This window comes from Leuresthes tenuis, unplaced genomic scaffold (genome assembly GCF_036924035.1).
Source record: "Leuresthes tenuis unplaced genomic scaffold, fLeuTen1.0.hap1 SCAF_20, whole genome shotgun sequence".
Lineage (NCBI taxonomy): Eukaryota > Metazoa > Chordata > Actinopteri > Atheriniformes > Atherinopsidae > Leuresthes > Leuresthes tenuis.
In genome coordinates, this window is record NW_027325374.1 from 8,474,201 (window position 1) to 8,495,020 (window position 20,820).

Genomic DNA, 20,820 nt, shown 5'->3' on the forward strand with positions numbered 1-20,820 from the left:
CACATCATATTCACAAAGAATACAACCAACACAACACACAAATTCAAGACTTGAACATGTAAGTTTATGGGGGGAAAAAATAACAAGTTAGGCTGCTGCAGTTACCTTCAACAGGCTGCAGGTCGTCCACAGTAAGTTTGAGGCTTTTTCCACGCCGGACAACCCTCACCGTGTGCCACTCATTATCATTGAGGCCTGACCCAGCAAAGATGGTCTCTGGGCCTTTACCTACACATAGCCCAGAGCACCATTAACACAATGCACAGAGAGGTAGAAAGAGACAGAGTTGTAGAGAGACAAGAAAGGAGAGCCAGAAGAAAAAAGAGAAGCAGAGAGCCAGGCAGGTTGAATAAAAATTTAAGGACAGAAACTGAGAGAATGGAAGTCAGTAGCGGTAGGGAAAGGGACCATACATATCCTGGGAGACAAACATCTCTTTGTCACACTCAGACAGAAAAGTCTATTTGCAGATATATCAGAGAGACAGATTATAAGACACAAACAGGAAGAAAAATAAACACAAATGAATGCTATGGGTTCTAAGATGGAAGCTGTGAGTCACAACAGGCCCACGCTGAGACAATCCATCTGTGGACGGATCACACGACCATGATGACCACCTCCAACCCACACACACAAGCACACACTGCACTTTCCCACCCCTTTGACCGCCCTACGCCCTCCAACCTCCACACACGTACAAGTTTGTGTGCTCCAATATTGGAGTTTCGATTTTACTTGTCCACAAGAGCGCAATGCTGCAGTAAGCCTCATGGTGGCACTAGACACACAGAAGAGCCTCAGAATACTCTCCAAGGTGCTGATGTGCAGCAAAATGTAAGAGACTGTGATGTCCTCGCATGATGTCTCTCTCTCTGACCATCTACCACCTCATATCTTTACATACTTGACTGCACACATTTGACAGACTGGCAGTGTCCCTTTGCTCTTACTCTTTACAAGTACCCCTCCAACCTTGAACACAACACCCACCACCTACCAACACACGTACACATACTCTCTTTCTTCAAACTGCTTTTGGCTTGAAGAGTGTGACTGAGTCTGCTCATAGTGACCTATAGGTGGTAATGATGGTGGTGGTGGGGGGTGAGAAGTAAACTGACCCGAGCACATTCCGCTGCAGAAAATGTCAAGCGTGTCTACATCAGTCATAGAGGCACACAGGCAGACACACACAAACACATAGGTCCAGAAGTAAAGAAAGATGCTGATGTGCAAACTCAATTAAACAAATATGAGGGGTCAATCAAAATGGATGTGGCAGCGCGAAATGCAAGGGTGTGCGTTTGCAAAGCTAAAAGTGCATTAAGAGAGAACACGGGTTCCCCTGAGGAGACTCAGCTGTGCTCTGGGCATGAGCATCTCATCCTGTTACCATGGATCACTGCCTAGCACTGAGTAAGGGAGAGAATATGTGTATACTTGTGTGAGTTTATGAGTTTGTCAATGTGTGTGCGTGTTGTTGCACATGTAACTGAATACTCAAAGAATGAGCAGGCTGATGTGAGAGTGGGGCAGTGATCTGTCTCAACCTGGGAGCAGGGAGAGGCACAAACACAGACAAACATGCACCTATTTTGGGTCAGCGTTTAAAGAGCATCCAGCAGCACAGTGAGTTGAAGCTAACGGTGAGCAACTAGACAGTATGCCCTCTGTCAGGTTAAACCAAATGTCAGAGAGGACAGGAACTCAAATAGTAAGACAAGAAAGGCTGTTTGGAAATACATTTCATATCAAGTAACATTAGCTACTGAGGATTTTAAGAGTATATCGAAAATAAAATGACTGAAAGTGATTCATATTTCATTAGCTCCAAATAACAAATAGCTTTTCTGAAGGATAAGCCTCAAATTTCTGCAAAGCCAACGCTTTTATTTGACTGCTGAGTAAACTATTTCTGTAGCGCCTTGCTGTTAAATAATTTTTTTCTTCCATTTTGGATATGATATGTATAATTTATTGTATGCACAGTGTGCCAGAAAAGTGGCTGCCTACTGAAATGTTCATTGAGACAACCGGTCTAAAATTGGCCAGCAGACATGCGGAATAGCTTGAGCGCTGTGTGGCTAGTAGGGTTTCTATGGCAACTGCAGTCGTCCATTTCACCACCTCTATGCCATCACAGAGTATTTGCCTCTCTCTATCTCGCTCTCCTGCGCTCTCTGTGGTCGTGACAGAGAGGAACTTCACGTGATGGAATTAAACTTCATCAGGGATTCAGCTCCACACAGCAGGATGAAGAGAAACACACTCATCACACGGGAATACACACAGGCTAGAGACAGGCGGCCAATGAAAATAATGCACAGGCACTCGTTCACAAGTGCAAAATGAGCACTACCCAAAAATCTCTCAAGTGCAGAAGTTGGGATGAAGGTGCGACAACAAGAGACATCGAGAGGGACAACACATCTTTTGTCTCTGGCACGGAGGAGACATAATTAGCCTGCAGCTCTGGGTTGCATTTTTCCACCTGCTACCTCTCTTTGCCTCTTTTGCTCTTGCTTCTCCATACAACTAATTCCACTTGAACACCTCCCACTCACATTCTCTCCTTCTCCTCTTCTCTTTTTTTTTACCATCCCTTCCTTTCAACCCCCCATCCTCTCGGCCATCTATCCTTTGCTAAAATGGCCGACCTGGAAAACCCTGGCCCTCAGCAAAAATCGCGCCTCTCCTGCAGTGTAGCTGAACATGCAGACACTAACACGCATATGTACACCCCCCCCCTGTCCAATGCACACACACACACACACACACTCGTACGCGTGTATCTACACACAGACATATAGTACAAAGATATGTTGAACAAGAGAGTAACATGAAATGAACTAACAGGATAAAGGTAGTAAAAAATAGTCAGACACATTAAAAGCACACACACATTCTGAGGAAGAAGAGGGAGGGGGAGGAGTTAGGTGAGATGGAGGATCACTTACTGGCTGTACAGTTTATCCTGATACAGTCTGGAGGGAGAGCAGAGCAGAGGGTTAATGCTGCACACACAGACAAACTCTCCACGCCCTGGGGACGCACACATCGACACACCCTGCACCCTGTATTTATACAGACATGTGCATACACTGCTGAGAAAACACACACTTGCTTTTGTCACAGGTCCTTAAGACAGACTGTATGTTTTCTTACAACAGTGTTCAGCAAATTAAATGTCCATGTATTTGAATTTTAATCAATTTGGAAAAAAAAATATTATTTTTAATTGAAATATCTCAAGAATAGCACTTTCTCACAACATGAGCAATGTGCTCATTGGCTGCTCTGATCTGGGCGACACTTTCAGCCACCAATCGAAACCAGCCGGAGACTGAGATGGGTCATGTGATTCAGTTTGTCTAATGACACCGAACACGTCCCAGTAGGTTCGTCGCCCAAACAGAGCAAAAATCTCAGCAAATGCCTGAAAGATTTAAGCCCCTGCGTCACCCACGATGCCTCGGTGTGTCGTGTGGCGTCAACCACGGAGAGGACGTGGCTGCAGACAACCAGAGACCAACACATGCACCCCTCTATTAGGTTGTGTGTTAGCTTGTGAATTTGTGTGAGACTGTGAAAGAGTGAGGCTGAAAATGAACAAAAAGAGAGAAATTAACAATAAAAAGAGCATTTGTACATGTTAAGTGAACTGTTTGTGTGTGCTTATACATATTCTGTTTTTGCATTGATTTTTGAAAACTTTGGGGATGCACAGGTCTGCTGGGAGTAAGCAGAGAATGCAGCTTGGGGCTTGACCCTCTGTTCAACACAAACATGTGTGTGTGTGTGTTCACAGATAAGTTCTATATGAACCTAAAAATTGTTCAAATTTGCCAAACCCAGTAAAACCCTGTCTTGAATAATGTAGATGGACGTTAAAAACAGCAAAATTATCTAGAAGTTTAAGTTTATTTCACAAGGAAGAAAAAATTATTAATCAACATTTAATGACATTTCTAGGCAAGAAATAGCCAAGAGGCCAGTATCAGCTGCATTCCCCTGACAGGTAATTATAATATGTCTAAGATACTGCAATTTAGTGCATGGGTGTACCTAGGTTGACAGTGAGTCGGACACGGCCCCCATCCAGCTCTAAACGCAGGGTGTCTGCGGAGTTACGGGATGTAGTTGCCATGAGAACGCCATAGGCCCGCTGGGAGCGAAAGCGTAACGAGACGTCCTCCGCCTCGGTGTGCATCGCCACAGGCAGCTGCACTTTCATAAACTTACTGCCATCGTAAGAGAGGATGGTTGCATCTGTAAAAGAAGCACAGAGAGGGGCAGATAAGACAGGGATGACAGTGGAAAGGAGAATATGACAGACAGGCGGAGGAAGATGATGGAAGAAAAGGAGTTGGGTAGAAATAAAAAAAAAAAAAGCATGTGAAATAAAGATGATTGGCAGGAAAAAAAAAACACATGAAGTGGGCGAGGACAAAAGCATTTCCACAATGGGTGAATCAGATTTAAGCAAGACAAAGTGTTTTACAGTTACAATCCCCACTGTTTCCCCACCACGACATGTTGAGACTCAAAATCTGCTTCCTACTAAATTATGCCATCATTTTCCACCCCTAATTCATCATCACTCCCTCGTCTTAGAGAAGAGTGTGCAAAAATAGCCACAGCTGGTTGGCTGGCCCTCTTATCCAGTTAAATCAGAATGTATGGTAGAGAGTGTATTAGCCACTGTCGCTGACATCCAAGACCCTGGAGTCATAATGTAACAAGCTCAGGTGATCCCACTTTAATGTCTTTTGCATACTTATTTACATATTCATAATATTCTCTTCCTGCAACCTGCTGTGGCCAATCCCGGGCCGCTAAACTGTTTACCTCTGAGAACCCCATTTTTATTGGCCAATTACATACACAGCTAAACACACTCTCTATGCCGCTGTGTCGTTATCTTTCCTCTCTTCCTTCTTCCCTTCCTCCTTTATCTCTCCACACAATTCCTCTTTCGTTTTAGCTCACTATGTTTCTGTTGGAGACGGTTGAAGCCGAGGCAAAAACAAGAGAACAGGAAGGGAAGAAGGCGTCATGAATACAGATGAGCTGAGAAGGAGGGAAAAAGAGAGATAGTGTGTTTTTATGTGTGTGTGTGTGTGTGCTTGTCAGAATAAGTGAGTGAATTTAAGTGTGAACAGAGGAGGGTTTAGTAAAGTGAGAGCAAGGGGAGAGAAAATAAGGACAGAGCGCGAAAGAGAGACAGGAGGGGGGAGAGACAGCAAAGCTCTTGGCTAAAATGCAAATGAACCCTCATTAAGTTGAGGAAAAAATAAGGTGGTTGGCCTGTTATATCACAGATAACATAACTAACAGCCACACATACACCCGCCTCGGCGCACACACATGCATGCATTTTTGATGAGGGAGACAGCTGACTACATTTTCCTCACCACAGCACCTAACTCACTACCAGGCGAACTGAGGATGGAGAGCTGGTGTAAAGGAAGTATGCAGGCCTGTTTATGCCAGGAAATGAAAAAGTAAACGACAGCAGAATATAAACTGGCTGTCACAAATTGTTAGATGCCTGTAGCATGAACCAGATGGATCGTACCAAGTAAAGGATGAGGCCAGTAATATTTGATATATACCATTAAAGGCCTGTAACCATCTATGTCTTTATCTCTATATGCTTTCTGTATTACCTGTCTCTGGGCCGGGATGTTTAATAAAGAGTTCTAGTTGTTACTAATAAATTAATCTCACATAAAGTAATGTAAACAGAAAACTGAATCCAATCAGTATGTAGTGTGACAACCTGTTACCAACTGTACCAATTCTCATAGTTTCATTCTCGCAGAGCAGACAAGCAGCTCTTGTAACTGTTAAGGAAGAATGCTAAATGTCCTCAAAAGGTTGGATGGTGCAGCTTTTTCAACCATAAAGCTTTGTGTGACGTGAGATCGAGACCAACATAAGAGAATTGATCACGATCAGGACTCTTTACAATGTCACCCTCATGGACACCATTTTTACACTTCACAACAAATGGAGATCACATTCAATTCTTTTAATGTAATTTAGGGGATGTGTCAACCTTCATGGACATATGACCTATGGACATATTTTGGGGAGGTAAAGACATGGGCTAATGTGGTTATTGGTGCTGCAATGGGCTTCTAATCTCAGCCATTTTCTTTCTGTCCCTATGTGGGTTTTCTCCTGGTACTTGGGCTTCCTCCTAAATCCAAAATAAGCAGGTAAGGTTAACTTGTTGATATGAAGGCTGTTTTTAATGGGTGCATTTCTCTGCCAGAGGAAATTTTAAAAAAGTACAGACAAGTATGTCCAAAAATGTAACAATTTCCAAGCTACAGTGCTTGTACCCTACTAAGGTAAAGCTGGAAAAACTAAGTGCATGCATTTTTTTGAGACCATTCACGCTCCTTAATTTCTTACTGTGGAATAGAAAAATAACCCAGAGCATTCATGGATTCAACCTCAGGCAAGTGCACAATTGGTCAAGCATATAAAGGCAGCATCAACATCAAATATTTGATAAAATCTGTGCAAAATGTTAAATTCAGGTTTCCACGTTAACCTTAAAATGGGAACCCAACACTAAAGCACTGATCGACCTCAAACCATCTCAGACTCCGATAGACTCTAATTCACAAAGTGTAAACTTCATCATGAGGTACGAAGTCAATCAATTTTGTCCATAAATAATTGTGGCGTCATTAACTAAAGTCATGTCTGCTGATCAGTGTTTTGGTGTTACTAAAAACAAACAGACAAAAAAAGATCATTAAGTGGCTACTAGGCCTCAAAAAATGACAGCTTTGTTCATTCAAGTATCACTCTCCCACCCTATCTTGTTGTTCAAATATGGTCATTTCCAGCTGACGTCATTATGACTAGATTTAAATCCTGTACAGTATATTTACATAATAGTTTGTTTGGTCTGAAAGCACTTGCAGTTGCTTGACAGATGGACATGACTGCAAACATGAAAACATTGACGGAATAGCAAATCTTTATATTTCCTTTAAGATTATCTGATTTGGCACATTAGCAGTAGGGTTGTGTTTGGATGTGTTGACATATCAAAACGTGATGTATTCGTCAATTTGCTGACTATTCTTCCCTCATATAGGACTTTTGACTTATCAACTCATTAAAGAAGACAGGGTGAAACTTAAAAAGAGTTGCAACAAAATAAAAATGAATCTCGGAGCTAAAGCGTGACGACCATGTTCGTTCATTAAAGACGAGAGAGGGGGAACAAAAGAGAGAGTGAGAGAATGAGGGAGGAAAAAAGGGAGAGAAACCACAGGTAGAAGGCATAAACACGGCCAATCACTCTCTCCATCTGCTTCTCCATCTGTGCTTCCTTTAATCCACTGAACAACCAGTTAGTGACCCCTCAATGCACACAGAGAGGGATGAAGAAAGATGTAGACAGGAAGATGGAGCTAAGAAAAAGAAGAGAGTACACTGCAGAGGTTTGTCCTCTGAAATAAAACATTTTCATATCAACACCTTTCAGAAAAGCGGCGAGTGTCTGTGTACGCTGTATCTGCTGTTAGATGATGGTAAAATCATCACTTGAGACGCATCAGCAGTTGTGACACAAACAACATTTCTTTTCTTCTTCTTGTCTGACTCCATCTTGCTGCTTTCAACAGGCCTGTATCAGTCCCTTCGCCAATCTTTCCCACTTGTCATTTCTCTTTCGATATGAATTCATACCTTTTCTCATAACTCTCCCCCTCTGTCAGATTTTCTATTCCCATCTCCCATTCCTCCTCTTCTCCTCACCTGCTGTCATATGGCTGTTCCAGCTGGGTGAATCCACCATCCTCTGTCAGAGCTTGTGCTCCCTGCTTTCTGCACATTTCCTCTCTCATCGATTCCCAGTCACTACATCTACAGCAGTCCAATAGTCCTGTCTGCTGCTATGCTTCCTCCCGCCTCTTCTCTTTCACCTTTGTTCTTCCTCTTCATTCCCTGCCTGCATTTTACTACTCTGCCTGTGACACAGAAAATGTGTAATTTCGAATAGAAAAAAGATGCAGCCAAAGATAGAAAACCGACATTGTTATTCTTTTTGTTGCTGAGCACTTTTTTTTCCTTGCCCTTATTTTCTATCTCCACCTAACCAAATCTATTCCCAACCTGCCGTCCTCTTTTCATGTTCAGCCTTCTATCTGCTTCACAAAGGATGTAGTGGAAGGTAAACCTTCTTAAACTCATTTCAGCTTTTTTAAAAAATTCTATTTTAATAAGACTTTAGTCACATTTTTATCTACCATAAATTTTTACGAGGGTACCTTTTTAGCACGTCAGAGCGAGTACCGTCATGCTGATGGAATCTGTAAGCATGGGGATTTTAGGGAGGAAAAGCATAACTCAAAGGTATAATGAATAAAAATGTTACTACCCAATATAAATGATGATCATAATATATTTCCAGTAGTTTAATGGGGTTATTTCTGACTTTAGGGCCCCCTACTTTCCACCCCACATAATCTGTCTTCCTGTCATTCCTTTGGCATTTCTCAGTGTTCTCAAAACAAAAAGCAAATGGCAAGCTGTCATTCTGACTGCATTTTATATCATCACGTTTTATGAATCATCACAAAATGTTGCTGTTCAGTGACTCTTTTAAGTCAGCCCATTCACTGCTGTTGTGAGGATGAATCATTAGAATTTCCGCATACAACAAAGCAATCTGACAAAAGTCCAGTAAAAGTATTATTTTCGTCCTCTTCATCTCCAGCCTCCTACCCTGTTGTTCTCACCTCTCTCACAAGACCGGCCTAGGTAGCCCGTCCCAGAGCAGTCGCAGACGTAACGGTTCCAGCCCTCCCTGCAGATGCCATTGTGTTGGCAGGGGTTGGATAGGCACTGTTTGGGCGACTCTCTGGAGCATGAGGGCTTCACCCCCACTGCCCTCTGGGCCTCAGCGAGTCGTCGGATATCTTTGCTTTGCCCGTCAACAAACAGGTCCCTGATGCAGCCCACATAACCGTAGTTCAACAAAGCCGTCCACACCTGAGGAGGAAGTCACCAGTGTTGAGTTGTGGTTAGAAGGTATATCTGGAAAATTTACATGCTTTTCATGCTTTTTTGTCATATACCTCTTTAAAGATGTAATAAGTAGGAGTGTTAGTTTATTCTAAAGGTTTATATCTAAGATTTACTGAGATTTACTTTATTATGGCATTATTTTAAAAAAGAAGCATATTTTTACACTTTTACTTGAAAACAACAAATACTGATTGTAAAGAATGTGCCGATGAGATTATCAATTGTTTTAATAATTAAAAGTTGAATACTTAATGTGATCTAATCTGATAAGATTAGATTAGACACAATTTTATGTAGACAAAACAAAATAACTTTAACCAATCAACCTAACATGCGTGTTTTTGGATGGTGGGAGGAAACTGGAGTACCCGGAGAGACCTCACGCATACACGGGCAGAACCATGCAAACTCTGCATAGGAAGGCCCCAGCTCGGATCTGAACCAGGAACCAAAACACTTAATATACTTAAGAATTATTAGGCCTTGATTTATCTGACAAATTTAGCCCGTTCCAAATGTAAATACTCAATATACTATAATATTTATTTTAATGTAAGATAGGAAGGACAGCAAATTCTGCTTTTTGAAAGGCTGGGACCATGAAATGTTCCACAGTTTTCTTTCAGAAAATGACTTGAAGCGTTAACTGATGATCACAAACTGTTCTGTGTTAATTAAATAAGCATCTAACTGATGCAGCTGCAATATCAATCATGATATGACATACTGCGGACACAACAGCAATACACAGACCTCTGTGGGGAAGATGAGTCCAGCACGATCCTCAGGCAGCCCTCCGAGGTACAACATATCATCTAGGTCCAGAATCTCACTGTCTCCTGGGGCTGTGTATGCTGTTCTTACACTATTCACCGAGATAGTTCCTGAATACATCAAAACAACCACAGTAATCATTATGACCTTCAGCTGGAACGTACTCATCACAATCATCAATGTCACAACCACTGCCACCATTATAACTACCATCATCATCATCCTTTCTCCCCTTTTCTGTGCTCCTCGTCATCATCACCACACATCATTTTTATAATCAGAGGCAATTGAAATTTCAAAACTCCACAGACTGTTGTCATTAGGTCGTGCTTTTGAAACTGGAGTGGGCAGTCACTTTTTGGTAGCGCTGGGCAAAAATTTGCCGCATATTGTAATTCCAGCGATCTGAGAGGAAAGTAGACTTCTGTACCTCTTCATGTTTGTTTTCTTGCTTTGGAAAATGTAGCCCGTGATGGGAGACTTTGACCGATCAGCGGTCTTTTCAGAACATATCGGGTGAGGTGGCAGTACAAAGAAAAGAAAATAACAGGACATGGAATAAATGGGTTAAAAAGAAGAGCCTTACCAGATGAGTAAGGTTTGAGAGTTGTGCTTAGATTTAGTTAGGTCTGGGCATCTGCAGCTGCACCCCTAAATGTTTTCTTAATAGCCAAAATCTCAAACTGGACTATGCCGGTAATTACTATGCAGGTAATTATTAGAAGCTTGAAACTTGAAATGATGCAACTGTCCCTGATAAGTCCCAAAAGAGCCAAACAATGCCTCTGGTTCTGCCATTGGCATTTCTAGAGCAAATGAAGCTCTTGCGAATGCCATGCTAATAAAATGGAAGGGGGCTAGAACAGAGAGGGAAGGCTGGGAAAAAGGAGCTGCAGGAGAGAGGCTTTTCAAATTCTGCTCTTTTTTTTGTTACCTTTTCTAGAATTCTGCCAATTCCAGCTGGTTTAAAAGTGCAACATACAATATTTTGTCACCACTAAATCATCAATACATTTATTTTTAGACAATAGTACAGTTACAGTAAACAAACAAGACCCCCATTGAGAGTACTGGCAGCCTCTACTACTACTACTACTAAAGAGACTTAGACTATAATTAACAGACCGAGAACAGTAATTATACCAGGCTCTACCGACTACTCAGTTGATGAAAATACTTTTGCAGTGTGCAACAAAGATATTATGCAAATTATGCAAATTGTCAATAAACCTAGTAACAGTGTTTTTGACTGGCAGCATGGGGTTGTAGCAAATGTGGTCATGCTGTTGAGAAATATAATAGTTCTAATACAACTGACAACCAAATGTGGGAATTATAGTCCCAGTGATCATATAAAATAATCAGTACTCCTGTATCTAAATTGTATTAAAATGATCAATGCAAAATCTTTAAAATCTGATTCAGTAAACAAAGGTTTTATCAAAGAGAGATACAAATTGGCTATAATGTTTCAATAAACCAAGTCATCATTCTCCACCTCAACCTTGTCGTTACAGCTGGGAGAGCGTACCTGAGCGTCCATCTCTTTGGAAGTCAACATGGTACCATTCTCCGTCATTGACTTTTCTGTCGATGGCCTTGGTCTTGGTGGTTCCTGAGCCCATGTCCAGCAGCAGGTAAAGGTGCCCATCCAGCATCTCAATGGCAAAAAAGTCCACCTATATGTTCAACACACACACAGCCTCAGTATTCTGTGAAATGCAGGGTCAATGACTGCAAATTAGTACAGCTGCTGGTATGAGACTCTTTGTGCAGTGTTGTTCAGTTTAACTGGGGGTTTATTAACATTTAAACTGCCTGGCAAAAAAAAATATCACCACCTGCAATTAAGCATTTAAGTGAGAGCTTTCCATTGGTACATAACTGCAGTAATTGATATTTCAGCTGGCAACAAGTTATCTAACCTCAACTGAGAGGCATCTCCTTTCTTAAATAACCATATCAGATGACACTTCCTGTGGTCAGGGAAAAGATGTTTCTTTACTTCAAAAAGGTCAAATTATTGGTCTGCATCAAGCAAACAAAACAACTGAGGAGGTTGCTGGAACATAAAGTGGGTTAAGAACTGTCCGATGCATTTTTAAAACCGAGAGGGATAGTGGTGAACCTTCATGGAAGAAATGTAGCTGGTTGTGGTCAGAGGTCATTTCCATGTTGCAACAATAGAACTCATAGCAATGTTTAATAGTGAATGTAAGAGCATTTCTATAGGTTCATTGCAGGGAATACAATCTAGGTATTGGGACCAAACAGCTGAATAGCCTAAAGAAAACCCCTTAACATTGGAGTGATGGATAAAGGTCATGTAAACTGATTAGTTCAGATTAACTCCTCACGCAGAGCTGCATCCATCATGCTTATTGTCTACTCACCTGTGGGGTGCAGCATTATGATCTGGGGTTGCTTCAGTTGGTTAGGTGGAGGATGATTTAAAAGAGGCCTAAAATGCCTTAGAAGAGAGCTATTTTAGGAATCCTTTAGGAGGGTTATAGATTAACCATCTGGAATATAAAAGGGTTTATGAAATAAACTCCTGTTTATTGTTGCATCTTTTTAGGGAGTAATGGGTCCAAACTTAAACCTCAGTCTTTAAAGGGTTTTAAATATCTATGATTCTAAATGCCTTGGCCTGATACTGGATTAAATTCTTCACTTAGCATATTGAAAAATGAATTAAACTAAAATATACAATTTCAGACACCGTCTTTCCGTGGATGCGGCCAAAAGCTTTATGCACTCTGTGATGTTTTCTTACAGAACATACTGTGTTACATGCCAGGGTCAGGGTGATGAAACAACGATAGGACCTCTTGAGTCTCTATACAAGTTAAAGTTAAAAACATTCTGGACAAAAATCAATGCTACATCATCAGTGCAGGCAGGAAAAATTGTTTTCAGACTATTTTCACATTTATGTTTGGTTTATAGAATTTTGAATGACATGGCCACTGTTGCGTAGTGCAGTATATATTCACTCAGATTCCTCTATTATATCCACTGGAGTATCCTCTAGATGAGCAACTAATTAATGGAATACCTTACCTGTTAATGTGAGTTTGCTGAAGGATGCTGAGCTCTGCACTTACTGATATATTGTAATTATGGCTTTCCATGTTTGCACATACATCCTGGATATGCTAATTTTCCTACTCTATTTTCCAAACCCAAAACCAGTAATATATATTTCTTCTTTTTGATTTTCTTTTGTAAAATTACATATTTTTCACCTTGACAGTAGGAGGGGTACGTGGGTCCTTGCGTTGCTGTTGTCGAGGTTTGCCGTGGCTGAAAAGCATCAACCCATTCGGCTCTGTGGTCCTGAAGTCAAATGAAATGGATCCTGCCTTCTTTGCTGTCCACTTGCTCAGTGCCACGTAAGACTCTGGGGTGTCAAAGGTCACAGGGTCCAGCGTCGCAACACTCTCACACTTAAAGGAGACCACACCACTCACCTGAGGTAGATGAAAGAAAACTGAATGTTAAGAGATTTTCTTACTGAAAGGTTTGGTTCGTCAAATCACTGCAGTGAAAATCACAGCCAAAATGATTCCTTTGTAGTCTGAGACTAAAATAAAAGCCCGCTTCCAACTGTGAACTGACTAAAAAGTGTGAAAGAGTGTGGCTACCTCTCAAAAATGTAATCCCATTTAGTCAAAATCCTTACAGTTTAAGTCTCAACAGACCCAAAATGGGCTTGTGATAACAAAAAGTATTCTGTGTTTAAGAGGATAATACATTACTAATAAAGATGTACATGCTGCTGAAAGCGCCTACCTTCATTTTTGGGTCTCCCTGTTTTGCCAGTCTCGACAGCTCCAACCGTACATCATTGTTCTTGTACACCACCTTTAGGGGAGGAGATGAAAAGGAAAGAATAAAACCTGAATTCATTTTTGAATGAAAGAAAACTTCCATTTTGCCTTTTTTTTGCCAGTAGTAATACTATTTCATTGTATCTCTTTAATTTACCATTAATTTAGCACACAATAGTCTACTCAGTGCTTCTCTACAAAAAAAAGAAGAAAAAGGCTTTAAACAGACTCTCCCTTGTTAAAAAGGAGAGGAAAACTATGCATATGCGGAAACCAGCCTTTTATAAATATATAACTGATAATCTCTTTACCCAGGAAATAACCCATGAAATTTATTTTTCTCATACATATGTTCTAGTATTTTTATGCTAAAACAGCAATCTTGGGAGCAGTGAAGCACTCCAACCTCCTATTTTGAAACATCCTAGTTGACCCTGCCTCTTGCATGATCGCCTTTACACTTTTTATCTTCTTTGCTTTGCTGTCTCTCTCTTTCCTTTCCCTGACACAGTCTGCCTTATGACTGAGCAGCTTGAGTGTAAAGAGCGTGCTTGTGCGGAGCATTCTGATGCCGAGAGAGACAAGCACACACAGACTCTGCTTTATTAGTCCAGACCGACTAACATGACCTGTGGGCAACAACACCGAACTTCACGTTCACATTTCACCCCTTTTTTCATGTTTTTGTTAGTCATGGGCGTTTGTGCTGATATGTACAGGAAAGGAAGGGGACTCTTGAAGATAATAACTCCTGCAAAGTGGTGTTACCATGTGGGAACAAATGTGTGTGGAGGAGTGTGCCTACGCCACATCAAATACACTAAATTGTTATAGCTGTGATTGTTCGTGCGTGTGATTCACTGCATACATCTTAATTTGCTCACGCGGATTATCATATCATCATATTAAATATGTAAATGTGCCAGTGGAGGGTTCACTTTGACTGTGGCAGCCTTGTTTAAACACCATCAGTCTTAATGAAACAACACAGAGTGCATTCACCACTGATACAGATAGCTCTCTGTTTGGCACATCATCTGTCGGCTTGCTTGGTTGTGTGTTTATGCCTCTTGGTGAATTTGTGTAAGTGAAAGTGAAACTTCGATGGTGTATGTATTTGACGAGTACAAGGATGTAAAGTTTTTGTGCTATCAAGTGCATTAAAGAGATGTGCAATTATATGTACTGTTTGCTTATTTGTCTGTTAGTTCGAATATTTGGGGACATTTGCTCATGTATGCATATGCACACATGTGCATGTGTGTATACACACTACGAGTGTGTTAAAGTGCACAAGCATGTGTATGAGTGTGTTCTCATCAGTGTGTCGTGAGTATTTTCTGCTGCTGTGTTGTGGCCCATTTCAAGCAGAGCGGATGGATGGAGCATCTCTGTGGCGTATCTAATTAGCATGTTAGTGCTTAGCGCTGTATCTACTCCCTCAACGACACTCATCACTGATTCCGTCTGATGTTGGGGAGGATATGTGTGTCTGGGACTGTTTGCCAAAAGATTTCTGTGCATGTGTGCGCATTAAAAGAAAACGTGTAAAATGTTTGCGTGATGCCTGACAAAAATGGAATGGAGGAAATCGAAAGAAAGACTTGTGTCGTGTGCAGAAATATATGCAGCATAAGTATGAATTACACTGGGCAATAATCAAATGTAAGAATTGATATACATTTAGTGAAAGAAATGCTTTTGTGGATGGTTAATTCTCAAAAAGACAATGTTAGTTGCTTTAGTTATAGTTGCAGAGTATTATCTCATGTAAATTATCAGTACTGTTGTGTTAATATTGTCCACCATAGTTAGTTTTCTATGTGGAGGCACAAACAGATTACTAAGCATGCTTCCCACCTCTTTGAGGCAGCCCATGAAGTTATTGCTGACAGGGGAACCGGGCAGGTCAGCAGTGCTGGGACTCCCTCCCACGTAGAAGAAGTCATCAGAGCCCAGCATGGTGTAGTCCTCCTGTGTGTAGCCCGTTGTGGTCAGGATCCCGTCCACAGAAATCGTCACCTACATAACAAAGCACAGGGAAAGGACACGCTATATACTCACACCAAAGGCAGCGCTAAGCACTAGCTAGGCGCTGACCAGCCAAATTAGCCCCCGTTACTCTGGTAACCAGTGTATATGCATTCTGGTGGGGAAAAGGCCTGATTGGTTTTGGGACCTGGGCAGTTGTGCAGCTGTTGGGACTTTGATTTAGTGCAGTTGGATCAGTGCTTACTGTGAAGTGTAACTACTGATATTACTGTCATTAAAATATGTTGCTACACACTGATAAATGCCCCCTTCTATTATTCTCCCTGCTGTTCGGAAGACACCATCTTCTACCTTTATCAAAGTATGTAGTCTACCATCTTCAGTCTATAAAAAGCAATCCTAGAATGCAGGATGGTGACTAATTCCTGTGTATGACTGATTTGTATTTGCTGAAACCCAAAGCTTCAGGGCCACCAAAAGTTGCTTCTAACTCTTTATATCGAGTTTTCTATCCAGTGATTGTATAGAACTAACTTTAATAACCAGACTAAAGCATAAAAAGATTGCCTTGTAAGTTACATGAACCGTGACTGAGCCACACTATTTTTATGCCTCAGACTCTAAGTTCATTTACAGCTGAGGTAGAAAATGCAATTTGATTAACTTCCTAGCATACAAACAATAACATTTCTAAATGCTTTACCTTCAGTGACACTGGTGCACTTATAATTTAATCAGCTCTTTTTGCTGAGTAGGCCTAATGGCCCGTGCATGGGCTTTTAGCTGTCACTGTGATCCCGTTCTGTCACATGTAAGTTGCAATTAGTAGTATATTTTCACTAAGATACTCTTCGGTACATAACTGACCATGTTCAACTGCCCATAAAAATTGTGAGCACATTGTTTTTCTGCTACAATACAGTTCACTTTCACTGACAGTGCTTAGCATCGCCAGGCAAACTTGCCCAGCCAGTCAAGTGTTAGTAAGTCTCCACAGGCATCTTCGTGCTTTACAATAGGTGTTAGTACTATTTACTTGTTAGTAGTGGTTAGTTGTTGCACTGCTAGCAGTCAAAGTTATGTTACTTGTGTCAGGCCAAGCTGTGTTGGGTTACTGAGGTTAGGGTTAATGATTTCAATGCTGTTAGTAGTTGTGATGATGTTATGTTACTGTGTTGTTAGGGTGAGTTGTGATGATGGTGTTAGTAAGTTTGTGGTCTGGGGGGGTTTGTTGGATCAGCGAGTCTGAATGGGATGACGCACAAACGAGCACACGGATATTGATGTACACACACGCACAGGTGTTAGATGGGATACAGCTCATTCCACATAAACACATACACATAAATATATTAACATGCAGCCTGTTCCTCTCTCTGCATGCAACTCTGGCAAAGAGGAGACTGTAGAGTCTTAAGAAAAAAAAAGACAACAAAAAGACAAGATGACTCAGAGGCACCATGGAGAACATGCAGTGGCAGAGTGTAGGACGAAAAATCAAAAGAAGATTAAAAAAGAAGGGAGAAGGAACCTCTCTATCCACTTTATGGACCAGTCAGAGAGGGGAAGGATTTCTGAGTCACACCATGCAGGGAGGGTGGGGCTCGTCACTTGCGTGCAGGTGAGGGATGAGCCAATCTGTGCACGCCTACATGTAAGTCACAGAGTGATGGGGTGAAAAAAACAATAGAAATAGGGGGAGGGGGAGGGGGAAGGGGGGATTTACAGAAAAAAAGTGGTTGGCAAAGAGGGGGGACGGGCTCTATAAGCGTAAAAGATTACCAACCGCATTTATCCTTTTATTGGTTTAGTTTTGATGTCTATGATTCAAAAGGAAATAGACACGGGGAAAACCCAAACTAAGAAACAATTAGAATGATATCTACCGAACAATGGAGTTTGTTTACCATAGCGTGTCCAATGCCTGAGTGCTTTGTAGGAGAGGGGGAGAAAGGAAAGCAAAAAACTGTGAACAGAACAACTTCGGGAACAAAAAAAGGAAAGCTAGAAGGCCTCTGGTGAGGTTAGTAGGTTGGTTGGAGTGGATTCGCTAGGAGAAGGGCACAGGTTAGGTTAGTAGAATGAATCATTCCATGGATGGTGGTTAGTTTCACTAGCAGGTTAGTAAAGTTAGTAGTCAAGTTAGTACAGACAGGCAAACGGTAGAGGCAGGGCACAGGTAAGTTACAAGCACCTGAGTGCTAGTGATCCTGAATGATTTCTTGTTCACTCCCACTCTGATTCATTCACACACTCAAGCATAAGCACACACTTGACTGAAAAGCACTCACCTAGAGGTGAAAGCAGAGCTGGTCTGGTGGTTAACCCACTGTAAACTAAGACCGAAACCTCAGATACTTTCTTACTACCACAGCATGGCTGCAGTTGAACAAGAGACCACTGACGGTAGCTTCTGCATTGATTATTAGTCTTTTCAGCTGCCCACTGCCTCTGGAACATCTGCAGCAGTCTCTGTGGTTCACCAAAGTATAATACACACTAAAACTATTAAACACATTAATACCTTGACTGACAAACACATCAATCTGATAAATCAATTCAATATATAAACCCTTGAGTGATCATAGAGTCTACCCTTTTCTCATCAGTTTTTTGCTCATAGTTCTCTTGCCTCTGGTTCTCGACTGGAGAGCTGGTGGCATTAACTTCATGGAGAGATGGACATCAGTGGGGCAAAAAAAGCTTGGATGCCAACAAAATTTACAAGAGCCACAGGTGATGTTTTTTTCAGATTTCTTTCTCAGTCAGTCATAAAAACAAAAGGTTTAGATGTTAATTGATATAAAACAGAGCATCAAATCATAATTCTGATAAGCACCACCACGCAATCAAGTGTTAGGGATTTCATTCTTTGCTTGACAGTTTTTAAAACTTCCATCCATTCATCCATCTGCCGCTTGCTGTCTTTTTGTCCCTTCCTCTGAAACTTTAAATCTTTCCCTTTTTTAAGGCTTATCATCTCCTCTCTGCTTGGCTGCTCACTCCTCTACCTCTTGTTGTCTGGTTACCTGTCTCAGGTTGCGGGTGACCTTGACGTCATGCCAGGTGTTGTCGTTGAACTTGCCGTTGACAGGCTCCACCAAGGCCTCGAAGGCCCCAGAGCCGAGGTTAATGACAAGTGACACAGCACCGTTCTTTAGTGCCAGGTTCACGTAGTCAGCTGACTTGCCAGTGTGCAGCATCAGGCCATTGCGCTGCAGTGTCTTGAAGGAGAGTGTGATTTCATCGCTGCTAGATTGGATGGGGTTGGGCGATAAGTCATAGCAGAAGTACTCAGAACCCTTGAAGGTGGCAACATACTCCTCGCGAGCTGAGGAATGGGAGAGGAGAAAACAGAGAGAAAGAACAAAGAAGTGTCAAACTGCTACACTGTTGTTGAACATTATCTAGTGATTAGCACAATATCCAAGCTATAATACTTCTTCCCACGCTGCTCTTCACAAAATGCTCAGTGATGAAAACAGTGGGTGTTCATCAGAGCCAGCCGAGTAAAGCAAATCTCAGCTGGTCCTGGTTAAATTTGATTTTGATGTGCAGTACAAAAACATATCTTTTAAGATCCTGAAAATGTTGTTATTGTCAAGCAAAGCCTCACTGATTCCAGCACTTGGAAGAAACACTTCCCTTCATACCTCTAATCGTACCATAGTGTGGTGGGTAAACAAGCTTTGATCAGTCATGTGGGTTAGAGATTAAACCGTGTGAATATGAGAGAGACAGTCGTGAGTGTGTAGCGTTCCAAACTCGTTATGAAACCTGCCATCCTCTCTTTTGAGAGAACAGCTGTGCTGGCAGTCTAAAGTGATGTGGTCTTGTTTGACAACATGGCTCATTTCACGATGTTTGTTAAAAACCAGAATGTGTGCTTCAGTGTAAGTATGTGCAGTAGCAGCTAGGGTTAGAAGGAATTTGAGAAGGATGGCAAAAACGATGAAGATGAAGAACAGCAGCCCGAAAGCACCATGGCAGCCAAAGCAGGCGGGAGTAGCCAATTAGAATTCAGAGTAACAGGCAGACAGCCAATAGCAACTTACCTTGCATACCCTTTGTGACCCCCAAGGACACTAGACCAAGGTTTTGCAATCCATCATCCTTAAACTCACATTTACTTACTTATCTCACACCTACTCACACATCAGTGCACATCCGTATATGCAAACGGGCAGAGGAATGCACACCTACACACACATCTGCGTGAAAAAACGATCATAGCATTTCGCTAGCATAAACGAGCAGAGGCGACATTATCTGTCTCCTTCCCACCCACAACCCCCCTACCCACCAAAGCATCTTCCTTCCTATACATCCGCTCCTGTGTCCTCCTCACAGCAATCGCTACGTCCCAAACACCTCCTTTCTGGCCTCATGCCACCATTCCCCTCTGCACATCGTGTTGGCCTCTTTTTCTTTGCTCTGAGGAGCCTCCGGCATAACCACCATCTTGTAGCGTATAATACTGAGATGAACAGCAGAGCATATGACACACACTATAGGTGAGGCTGCATACAGACACTTGCTGAGGAACTGCTGGAGAGCAGGGTGGGGGAATTGCCACATAATGAATAGACTGAAGTGTAATAGGTTATTAAGGTAGTGAGAGGCAGAGAGAGAAGTGTTGAAATGGAATTGGCCGCACTTGAGTGAATATAACACAGAGAAAATAATGAGAAGGAAAAAAAATGAGAATATATCACAATTCAAAGGCCAATTGTGGCAAATTGTCTTTCTTTGCTTCTCTTGACTTGAAAAAAAAAGGAAAAAACAAAACTGTGAATGCCAATATTCGAGTGAGAAACAACACGTTGTTTGCCAGCATGTGTGCGAGTTCCCCCTAGTGTGTGATTCCTTCCCTCCCAGCATGTTAATTAAGAGTGTGTGTGTGTGTGTGCATGCTGCTAAAAGAAAACCATGTGTGCATATCTGCATTCAAGCATTTAAAAGTGTATGTGTGTGCCGACGACTTTATGCTTTTTTATGTGTGTGGGTGCTGGTCTCTGTAAATATTGGTGTATTGCTGTCAGAAAAGCTATTACCAACTCGGGGCCTCGGGCTAGTCTTTACTGAGAGGAGCGAGAGTGAGAAAGAGGGAAGCACACACACATAGGCGGAAAGAACAGCCACAAATGTTAACACAATCACA

General features: G+C 41.7%; 1 protein-coding gene across 13 annotated transcripts in view; it reads right to left on the minus strand.

Moving 5' to 3' along the window:
• nrxn1a (neurexin 1a) overlaps positions 1 to 20,820 on the minus strand; it is a 57,568-nt gene that overhangs the window by 17,395 nt on the left and 19,353 nt on the right. For 7 of the 13 annotated variants that reach the window (XM_072372894.1, XM_072372901.1, XM_072372898.1 and 4 more), the window contains 11 exons: positions 18,689 to 18,990; positions 17,567 to 17,590; positions 15,528 to 15,689; positions 13,630 to 13,701; positions 13,083 to 13,307; positions 11,366 to 11,513; positions 9,814 to 9,944; positions 8,772 to 9,024; positions 4,069 to 4,272; positions 2,961 to 2,987; positions 106 to 228 (listed from right to left, as the gene is read on the minus strand). In XM_072372894.1, the coding sequence (XP_072228995.1) occupies positions 106 to 228; positions 2,961 to 2,987; positions 4,069 to 4,272; positions 8,772 to 9,024; positions 9,814 to 9,944; positions 11,366 to 11,513; positions 13,083 to 13,307; positions 13,630 to 13,701; positions 15,528 to 15,689; positions 17,567 to 17,590; positions 18,689 to 18,990 (1,671 nt within the window). Of the gene's footprint in view, positions 1 to 105; positions 229 to 2,960; positions 2,988 to 4,068; positions 4,273 to 8,771; positions 9,025 to 9,813; positions 9,945 to 11,365; positions 11,514 to 13,082; positions 13,308 to 13,629; positions 13,702 to 15,527; positions 15,690 to 17,566; positions 17,591 to 17,950; positions 18,645 to 18,688; positions 18,991 to 20,820 lie in introns of those variants that run through there. The other 6 variants (XM_072372904.1, XM_072372902.1, XM_072372900.1 and 3 more) reach the window with 2 other exon arrangements.